General features: G+C 43.8%; 1 protein-coding gene across 3 annotated transcripts in view; it reads right to left on the bottom strand.

The window, feature by feature from the left end:
* LOC106809824 (ankyrin repeat and sterile alpha motif domain-containing protein 1B-like) overlaps nt 1-11,030 on the bottom strand; it is a 19,616-nt gene that overhangs the window by 4,415 nt on the left and 4,171 nt on the right. Inside the window, exons 3-10 of one of the 3 annotated variants that reach the window (XM_014813041.1) lie at nt 7,446-7,718; nt 6,720-6,845; nt 6,012-6,164; nt 5,455-5,610; nt 4,877-4,948; nt 4,608-4,622; nt 4,298-4,384; nt 3,250-3,390 (exon numbers count right to left, since the gene is read on the bottom strand). In XM_014813041.1, the coding sequence (XP_014668527.1) occupies nt 3,250-3,390; nt 4,298-4,384; nt 4,608-4,622; nt 4,877-4,948; nt 5,455-5,610; nt 6,012-6,164; nt 6,720-6,845; nt 7,446-7,718 (1,023 nt within the window). The remainder of the gene's footprint in view (nt 1-3,249; nt 3,391-4,297; nt 4,385-4,607; nt 4,623-4,876; nt 4,949-5,454; nt 5,611-6,011; nt 6,165-6,719; nt 6,846-7,445; nt 7,719-11,030) is intronic. The other 2 variants (XM_014813043.1, XM_014813044.1) reach the window with 2 other exon arrangements.

The raw sequence follows: 11,030 nt of genomic DNA, 5'->3' as shown, positions 1-11,030 counted from the left end.
AGAGAGAGAGAGAGAGAGAGAGAGAGAGAGAGAGAGAGAGAGAGAGAGAGAGAGAGAGAGAGAGAGAGAGAGAAATCAAACGGGCGAGAGGTAACGAGAGAGGGCGCCGTAATGGGTAGAGTGGTAGAGAGCAGAAAACCACAAATTCTGGCTTATTAAATAGCGCCAGCCTACATTTTTGTAGTCACCTTTATGCCAAAAGATTGAACTTATATTGATAGAACTTACTTGAAAATAATATTGAACATTAACATGCGCGACTTTATATTTGAGTATTGTTTCGCAATTGACTATATTCTGTAATTTTGTTCTAAGCCAGTGCTGAATTGCAGACTCAATGATCACAGAACGTGTTTACGGTATCAAAATACCAAACACACTAAACGTTCATATTACGCGTACACGGTGCAGTATTGCTTACTGCAACTTAAGAAGCGCAGCGGAGAATGAAAGCTATAACACACAGACAGGATTGTTGCCATTGATACACCACCACCTTCGCAAAACCTGCAACCGTGTGCAAATAAACAACCAACTTTTTATGCACGAAGTTCGACTGCATTCCATCACAAACGACAGACATAAAGCGCTCGCTGACGCGGCCATCAGGAAACACAATAGCTGCGGATTCGATGGGGGCAGATAATGTCACAAAGAAGAAGTGGGATGTTGCGCACACGAACGATCAAGCTCACAGAGTTGTAACAGTAGTACTCGTATGCAATGCACTTCGACCGGCTCAAGTTTCTATTTCACTCTCTTTTTCTCACGAAAGCATTCCTTTAAAATTGAACGAGACAAAACGAGCGAGCGAACCGTGCAGCGAAGGCCACTGGCTGCCAGTGACTGCTATTGCCACAATCGCCATTGAAATAGTTATATACGATGATATAAGCCATTCTATACTTAAGTAGTTACGGAGGATGATGCATGAGTCATCACTTAATACGCACGCCGACAGAATATGCGGTGCGAGACATTCACGCAATTGCTGGAGTCGACAGAAGATAAAAGCAGACGATTGCTTTGGGGTCATTAACAGGTGACAAGAGCTATTATCTAATATCCAAGCAAAGGACGTAAAACATTATTTGAGACCCTAATTAGTAATTATGAAATGATGTGCGACTCTAAATAATACGAAAGTTTGGGGGTGAGATAACACAATGCACAATACCTGAGGCTTTACTAGATGATGAAGACATTACATGATATCTCAGTAACTAGCAGCTGAGATATGATACAACTAAATGCCTCAGTAGATTTGACTGATACGTGATATAACTTATTATCTCAGTCACTGGCAGATGATTTATGATATAACATGATACCTCAGTTGCTAGCAGATGATATTATGATACAACTCAATAGCTTAATATAACGGCTAGGAAAGAATGTATGATACAACTTAACGCTTCAATAGCTAGCAACGATACGACATAACCGAATACTTTAGTAACTAGCAGATGATACACTACATAACTTAATACATAGATGGTTAGCAGATGATGTATGATAAAACAAAATACTGCAATAGCTAGCAGATGACATATTACATAACTTAATACCTAAATGGCTATCAGATGTATATATATTATCTGTCCTTCCGTCATTTTTACGCCTTAATTTACTTCGGTTCCATTCTATTATCACATTTCCCCGCCGTTTCTTTTTTCTCCATTCTCTTCTCTTCTCCTCTCGCCCCATTCACTCTTCCTTCTCGTTCATTCTCTTCTCTTCGTTTTTTCTCTTATTCTATTGTATTCTACTTCATTCCATTTTATTATATACTATTCTATTGCCATGTCTTCCTCGTTCGTCCTGTCATTTCCCTTCAATTTTATTCCTTTCCATTTCATCTCCTTTATTTTGCTTTTCTCTTCTTTGCACATCTCTGTTCTCACATTTTCATTTATTTCTATCTATCGCCTTTACGATAGCATGAATGATGATCTATATTTATCCATTTGTGCTGAGCTGCGGTGCCATATTGATGTCATCCTTTCGTAGATGCCAACGCTGATCTGACTTTTAATGAAACATTCTTCCACACCGCACTGAGATTCAACGTATCCACTACCAACAGTATAGCGACCATTGCATAATTTCAATTCAATGAACGACATACAGTCAGTAATTACATTAGCAATTCTGATGTTAAGATGCCGATTAAATATTCAGAATAGCGTTTGAGGGGCAGATAACCGCGTGTCGAAGCCTGGAGATATTCCGCGCCACTATATCCTAATGAAGCAGAGCACAGGTCGACAATAAGGATCAGTATAGCTATATAGGAGTTAGTTTTAGTTCATTCACGTGTGGTATAGTACTTTAGAGTCTATGGTCAGCGGATGGACAGTTAAAACAGGGTCATCGTCACCTTCCTTACGTACATCGAGTGGAACTTAATGAAGAGTCGCCCAGCTAAGTTACACCCTCGGCCACTGCCAAAATAAAGAAGCCAAAATATGAAGATGCTGGCGGCGACATTCCCCGCAACAGAGAGAAAGACGCGCCTCTCTCTCGCACACGCGCGCACCCTGACTACACTGCCGCCTCGACCCAGCTGGCTGCGCGGCACGGCGGTAGTTTATACAGAAGTTGCGAATCGCGAGGAAGCCTGTACATGAAATCGATCAGGCTGCTACCAGATGTCGGCGGCGGCGGCGACATCAAACGCTGCCGCTGGCCAGCGTACGGGCGTCTGCGTCCCGTCTTCCGACTTACGGCCAAGGCGCGGAAGTTTGTCACTCGCAAAAACTGACCACCGTCACCGGTAACCGCGCATCGGAGGTCGCGCATATATATAAATATATATTTATATACAAATTGTTATTATATGATATATAATATATTTTATATACATATATATATATATTTATATACAAATACATAATAATTTACATAAAATGTACGTAAAATAAATAAACGTATAGAGTTTGAAGAGTTATGGATGTAGCGGAGAGTTTTGTTCGCGGGTGAACGTCCACTCATTTTCTCACGCTGAGGTGTAAAAAACTGTGTAAAAATGATATGTAATTAATTATGATCTGTAAGCGACCCGTCAAAACTCACAGACGTCAGTCGTATCAATTGTCTACAATAAGCATGAAAACTACATTCTGAATACCTGAGATCATTGATGGACGAGACTGGGGCGTGAAATAGGAGCAGAACTGGTAGGATAAATAACCTCTAGGAGGTAGGAGAAATAACAGGTGAATATATATAGAAACAGATAATACTTACAGTACTCTTCACACTGAATGCGTGACAGTAGTGCTGTTCAGCTTTGTCCAGATCTTTAGTGATGTAGGCAAAATAGTTGAGATCGTCTGCATCCTGGCAGGCACAGTTGATGTTCCTAATTGCATGCTCTGCTATCACCATCTGGTGGCAAAGAAACACAACTTCTGATATTCTCCAAACAGCAATATGCCATGTAGTTACTTTCGATATTGGCAACACTATTCAGGGATGAGATTGGATAATTTAATTTTCAGCTGAAATGTAAATGCGAAGACCGTAGATCATCGCCATGCTAGGGGGGTCCGGGGGCATGCTCCCCCGGAATTTTTTTAAAAGAATGGTGCAATTTGGTGCATTCTAAGCTATTCTAGACAAATTATAGGAGACTCTTGAATCACCTTTTCAAGTGTTCAAAAGGAACAAACGAACTATAATAGGAAATCAGGGGGCTGAAAATAGGGCAAGTTTTTTTTATTAAATGTCTAGACATAATGATATTTTTCTGTTTCCACCCGTCGCTTGCATTGTTTTACTCAGACATAAGCTGCCTTGCTGCGACCAGATTTGAATGAAAAAAACACAATGCGAATGGAACAATCAGTGCATAGTCATGCACACAACATGCACGCAGCAACATGTAAACCCGGCCCCCAGGCCAGGCATGGTCGTTACGTGATCAGCTACTTCAAATGTCTGCCCCTCTACTGCAGCCTGTGAACATTAAGGATTTTCTTTTCTGGTACGCAAAAACAGATACACTGTATACTTCGCTGTCAGCCTACTGTCTACACTCTACAGTCTACAGTCAGGTGCTGTTGAGGGTATATAATTTAAATTGTTACATTGTTACACCCCTCCCAATTTTCTCAACGAATTTAGATTTTTCACAAAATCGACCCCTGGGACTGTCAAATCCGCGGATTTCCGCGGATCCGCGGAAGAATCTCATACCTGAGTCTATTATGTTACATAATGTACGTCATCCGAAGATAAACTATAATATAACATTCTCTTATTTTCTGGGTAACGTAATGAGTTTGTTACTTACTCTAGACTGGCTGTCGATAAATTTAACTCCTTTGTGTGAAATAGACAGCGTAATCATAGGAAACTTGGCTATATTTCTGGTAGACTCCTGAAACAGGCAACATTTTAAAACATTATACAAAATGTGGAAAAGATATGCCACATACACAGCTAGCAACAAGTGTGCAATCACCTTATAGAATGGACTACTCAATATATAAGTTATTATAAAAACATAAAAACCCATATAAGTAACACAACCAGAAAACAAATAAATTACACAGGGATTTTATCATGTACCAGCCTGCAACCTGGTTTTATGGTTTTCTTACCTTTTTATGCCGTGTCTGTAATTTGCAGCAAAGTAAAAAATAAAGACATTTTTCACGATATACAGGTCACCACATAGGCACATATATTGAAGATAAGTACCGTCATAGACTTGGGAACCTACACGGACATTAACCCTAGAAGTGCGTGACAGCTAACTCAAGTTTGAAGTGTACTTCGTGAAACTTTTACCAGGTATTCTTTAGTGCTTTTGCTCGATGAAAAATGTGAAAATGCAGATTACGGTAATAATAGATGCTAAGCTGCTTACCTTCATGCGAACGATAGCTTCTTTAGTCGACTCATAGCCCTTGACATCACGCACAACCCTCGAGCCAAGATACTGCAGCAATGGCAGAGAAAAAAAAGGCAAGGAATGTCACTTCATCATAATTGATGCAGTATGATGTGATCAGATTTGAAACGGCACTAAATATATTTGACTGCATTAAAAGTTTAATTATGTTTAGACTGAAGCTACGTAGGTTAGAATATACTCGCCCTGCAATGTGTTTTGCTTATAGCTAGAGAAGATCGAAATTGCTGGTAGGACACTAGTGACACCTATTGGCAAAGTCATCTTATATCCACAGTTTGCCTTACTATTAAAATTTACAGAGATCGAACACAAAATGATAACAACGAAGATATTTGATAAAATCAATGAAAAAATAATTAATTTGATAATGTATGGAATTAGTGTGGTTTCTTGCCCATCACCAAAATACTCACAAGCACTTTATAGTTGTAAGAGTTCATCTGGCACCCTTACACATTACCAAAATGGATTAGATATGACCTGGTAGGTGAGAGACCAAGCCGTGTTGTTTCCAGTAGCAAAATAATTACCAGAACGTTGTAGTTGCAGCAGCCTTTCGTTAGAACTTCTGGTTTGTGCCGCCACTGTTTTGCAGGGCTGGCTTTCTTCTTCTTCTCCTTTGTTTTCTCCTTCTCCTCTAGTGTGGCGTGACTTGAGGCCTGCGAAACAGCCCCGGCCTCAGGCTCCTATAGATCGGACACAGGATTAAATCATGTGTTCGGATTCAACGGATCAACGTGGTTCAAAGAATGCCTTTAGCCTTTGCAATGAGATTGACAGACAGACAAAAATTACACATATAATCTGCTACTATAATTCAATCTAGGATCAAATATAACATTTGCCTAAGGATTAGCTACATATGTCAGTATATAAGCCAACTATAAGTTAGTGTCAATGCATAGCAAACATAAAACGTTTTAAGATGCACAGAGCAGAGCATGATGGGTTGAATAATCACCCTAAATCCAAACGGATACTTTACGAGAAATATTTTCAAAACGATTTGTCTACTGCAAAATATTCTCACACCACAAGCAAAACCAAGCTGACAAAACCAGCAAATAAATATCAGTAGATCACTTACATAGCTGGCAGACGTTGATAGGGACGACGTGCTGGGAAGCACATCCTTCGATTGCTGCGCAGAGGAAAGAGAGCTCAGCTGGACTTTAGTATAGTCTTTGAAGAAGGTCAGGTCGTCTAGCTTAGATGAGAGGCTAGGCATAGCATCCTCGGTCTGCCACAAGAGGCGGAACCATATTTATTGGCAGGAGGTATGAATGTGCACTCCGGACAGACTACATGGCGTTATATTTAAAGGGATATACATTTATCCACGAGATATTATTGATCAATTATGGATGCAGCTAGAGCAAACGACCACCAAACTTGACTGTGGATCACAGGGATTAAGGTTCAGGCTAGTGATCTATAAAAGCATTGACTGCACGCTATGCCCCGTTGCTTTCTAATTAATATGATTGCCACCACTAGCACCGACATTCTTAGAACACTACGACAAAATTAATAGCTATTAGATACCACATATTTCACTGCCATCAAAGAGGTTATTTAAACCATACTTGAAGAACCTATTCTCTAGCAATTATCGGAAAATGAACAGATACAAAAGAATGAAGAAACTGCAGAGAATCAGTAAGCATTGGGAATAGAGGCATGAGTGAGAAAGCTGCGTCATAGAGAAACCTGGCAGTGCATACGTAAGCAATACTCTGCATGCAAGCTAATGGCTGTTACCACCCTGTCATACACAAGAAAGAAAGCTACTCACTGTAGTGCTGAGGTCAACACTTCGGATTTCGGACGAGTAGCGTGTGGAAGCAGATGACGGGGGCCGCCTCTCCCCTAACGAAGCCAGCATCCTCTTCCTATGCCCAACCATATTTATCTCCAGAACCTGAACAACACCATTTGAAATTGCCATCAGATGAGGATATCGAGAAAACTCGATAACAATCACCATCTTACAAATATCCTACGCAAAAACTTTAACAACGCGTTTTCACATTAAAGTTTGTGTATCATCTCACGTTCAGGATATTTGTAAGACAACGATCGCTGACGATCGAAATGTCGTGTCGCAAAATTGAAAAATTCAAAATAGTCTAAAATTATGACCATCTCTAGTGAAGGAATCAACTAAAACTCCCTACAGCTGCGCGACAGCATGCGTAAAGCCTAGCGCAGACTTGCGATTTTTGGTTGCTCGTCGCTGCAACCTGCAACCACATGCGATCGGTCGCACGCTTCACCGTGTGTGTGCATGCAAGCGATTTCGAAGCGATTGGGAGCGACGAGTTGCTGAAAATCAAACCAGTTTGATTTTCTTGCAACTCGTTGCAAGCGACCAGAATCGCTACGAGTTGCAGTTGCACGTTCCCGCAGACATAGTGATTTCACAGCAATTTCGACTGCGATTCTAGAATCGCAGCCGAGTCGCACGAAAAAGTCGCAAGTCTGCGCTATAGGCTTAACTCGACCACGGCATACGACGCACCGTCACCAGCTCCAGCTCCCACAGCTTGTGCACTCGCTCCATGCTCGTGAAGCCGTTCGCGCGGAACGCGTCGTCGTACTCCTGCAGGCACAGCCACCTCAGCCACTCCTCGACGGTCTGCGAGCAGGGGGCGCCGCCGCTGCCGCCGCCGCCGTCCTCGCACATCGGCGCGACAGCGGGGAGTTCGCGCGCGGCGCGGACAATCGTCTGCCGGTGGCTGTCGTCGCTGATGCCGATCTCCTTCAGGTCTGCGCTCTCCACCAGATCTCCTCCCTGACACGCCGAGAAACAGAACAGCGTGAGTAGCGTCCGCGTGTGCAGAGGAAAGATCGTCTGTTCACCTCATACTATACAAGTCTCTTTTCATCCCTACAGTATAGCGCAGTAGGGTAGAGAAAGAACTCGCGCACGGTCACTCGAAACGTGGGGGCGTACGCCGACAAAGAAACGCCAGCTAATTCGTATTCCCGGTGGTAAACACTAGGAAGTGGGTCGTCAGTATCGGGAGTGGAATTAACGTTGAAATTGCTTCCAAACGACGTTACTCTTTTCGTTAGCCTCGATTGGCCCCTCGTGTCGAAAACACGCACTTTTATTTACAACACTTCTTGACGCTGTAAATAAAAGACGTTGTAACAAGATTTCTCTGCGGCCGTCTCAGCTAAGCTGTGCCGTCGATCAACAGGACTTCTTGCCAAGGGACGCTATCCTGCGCCATATAGCGTCGTCATAACTGAGACCGATTTGCCTCCAAGTTGGTTTGCCTGTAAAAAACCCGAGACGGCATGGCCTACTGGCTCTACTCGGCGCTGGAAAACTGAGGATAGACTCTGATCCCAGTGGTGGTTGCGGACAAAACGCCGACACATGCCCCCCCCCTCTCTGCTCTGTGTGATTACTAAACAATCAATGCACAGACAAGAGACTGTGCTTACTGTTGCCTAGAAAACCCAACGCAGACCCTGCATCCCAGTGTGTGCTGCACAACTGAGAGACAGTCACTCCTTCCAATATTGGGTTATTGAAAAGTCAACACCAGACACGGACACTGCTTCTAGTTCTAAATGTGGCTCGCTGGAGCAACGCCCAACACAGGCATCTCGCTTCCAGTGGTGTCTGAAAATCCGACCACAAGCTGTCTGCATGCACAACGTGGCTTGTGGAGATTCGCGGCAATAGATACGGTGTCTCTGCAAAATCCTGACATGGAACAGCAGTGCCAAGTGGTAAACGCTCCACCGCAACTCACAGTTGCATGCGAGCAAACCGAACTGTCCCGTTGTCCAGTGTGATCAAACGCAATGCTACATGATATGTACACAGCATGCTGCATCCAGCGACGGCTGTAAGACTTGCTCAAGAAGCTTGTGGTGCAACCCTAGACCCAGGTGAGCACTCTGTGCAAAAAGTTGCGCGCAACGTCGTAAACAGCAAAACGCAGCGTAGATGCTCAACAACACTTGTGATACGCGGATGCAAGCAGCCTCCTTCTCGGGTAAACGAATCCGATCAGTCGTGCCGCCGGGTAGTCAGCGAGGCGCGTTACGCCCCGAACTCCGCGCGAGCGCCGCTGCGCACCGGGCGGGCGGGCGGGCGGCGAGCGCGGGCGAGGGAGAAGCCATCCACCGATGAATGACAGTGCAGCGCCGTCGTGAAGGCTCCGACACAGTAAGGAGAAGCGCTGCCCGTCGCCGCGGCGAAGGACAACGACGGCAGTCCGCTGGACGAGAGCGCCGAGTGGGCGAAGGTAGGCGGCGGTCGCATTTATGTCGTAGATTGACATTGTCTTGGTGTAGGTCGCCGTCGCGGTGGTGTTGAAATGTCGTAGACTGACAATGTCCCGTGGTTTAAGCGCAGCGGTCGCGTCGCGGTGGCGTTGATAGTCGTAGATTGACATTGTCTCGTATTTGGAGCAGCGTCCGCGTCGCAAGGTGGCGTTGAATGTCGTAGATTGACATTGTCTCGTGTAGGCAGCGGTCCAGCCGTGCGGTGGTGTTGATTCGTAGATGTGACATTGTTCCTCGTGTAGCCAGCGGTCGTGTCGTCGGTGGCGTTGAATGTCGTGAAGTATTGACAATGCTGCGCTGTAAGGCACGGTCGCGTCCGGGCGTGATGTCGTAGATGACATTGTCTCGTGTAAAGGCAGCGGTCGCGTCGCGTGGCGTTGATGTCGTAGATTGACATTGCTCTCGTGTACGGCAGGCGGTCGCGTCGCGGTGGCGTGAAATCGTCGTAGATGACATTGTCATTGTAGGCACGCGGTCGGCGTCGCGGTGGCGTGTATGTCGTAGATTGCATTGTCTCCGTGTAGCGCAGCGGTCGCGTCGTCGGTGGCGTTGATGTCGTAGATTGACATGTCTCGTGTAGGCACCGGTCCGCGTCGGCGGCGGTGTTGAGTCGTAGATTGCATGTCCGTGTGGTCACGACCGTACCTCTAACTGTGGTGTCGGAGGCGAAAACAATACTTTAGTTCGTCACAACAGTGTTCAGTAAATACTGCAGTCGTATTGTAATAGCACTATGCGATCAGTGTGTTGTATGATACTATAATATATAATATATATATATATATATATATCATATGTCAATGATACCATTAATATTCGGTAATAATATTTAATGCCTAATTTAATGTATGCTTGTGAAATATAATTGGTGAGTACCCTTCAGTGTTTTTAGCGAGTGTTTCATCTTCAGCGTAGTCATTAAGTGATTTTCTTAATTTAATCTTCTCGAATATGTTTTTTTAAGTTGCTGACAGTCATGGCGTCGTTCGGAGCTGGAATCACCAGGGAAGTCAGTTGTTTGCTGCCGCGAGAATGACCAGAGGTTCACAAGATGATCCTGGAAAATTTTACTAACGTGTAACGCGCCGCATCAACGTACGATTAATTTTCAATAGCACTTGGATGATATCAATACAAGATACAAGATCAGTGCAATATCAGTTCACTGAAGAATCGATTGGTTTTCGATAACTGCAAGCTTAACCCGCCAATATTTCACCCATAACCATGTATAGTGTTTAAACGTGAGTATCTCTCCTCTCCAACTACTGCAATTATGTTTCATCATTCCTATTATCTATATACTCTCACACTGCTCAGTGCTTGGGCCATAATAATATAATTGTTTGTTACCTCACCGCGACCGACCCACCAAAAAGGGGCCGACACAAACATTTTATTGATATTTTTTTTCTTTTCTTTTAACAAATTGTATCACTGTACATTGTTAAAATCTGTAGGCAATACATTATATGTACCAGTAAAACAACATTCAACATAAAAGGTATCTCCAGACAAGCACACACGAGCATGTTGACACCATGCTGAATTTGTAAAAAGACCCACCGCCCTCAAAAAAAGCCGACCTACCTACCCAAACATTTCAGCCTGGGTCGGTGAGGGCAAGCAAAGTTTTTAAATTGTGACCTTACTGACTGTAATCCTGCATATTGCAAACGCTATTAAACCATTAGAAGCAAAAAACCGATGTGAAATTTACTGAAGCCGTGATTATATACCGCTTATGTATAACTATGTCCTTTCAGCATTTACTCTGCTGCGCAGGTGCGTGTGTAGT

Source organism: Priapulus caudatus, unplaced genomic scaffold (genome assembly GCF_000485595.1).
Source record: "Priapulus caudatus unplaced genomic scaffold, Priapulus_caudatus-5.0.1 Scaffold387, whole genome shotgun sequence".
In the NCBI taxonomy this organism is placed as follows: domain Eukaryota; kingdom Metazoa; phylum Priapulida; class Priapulimorpha; order Priapulimorphida; family Priapulidae; genus Priapulus; species Priapulus caudatus.
This window is presented reverse-complemented; position numbering and strand designations above follow the sequence as displayed.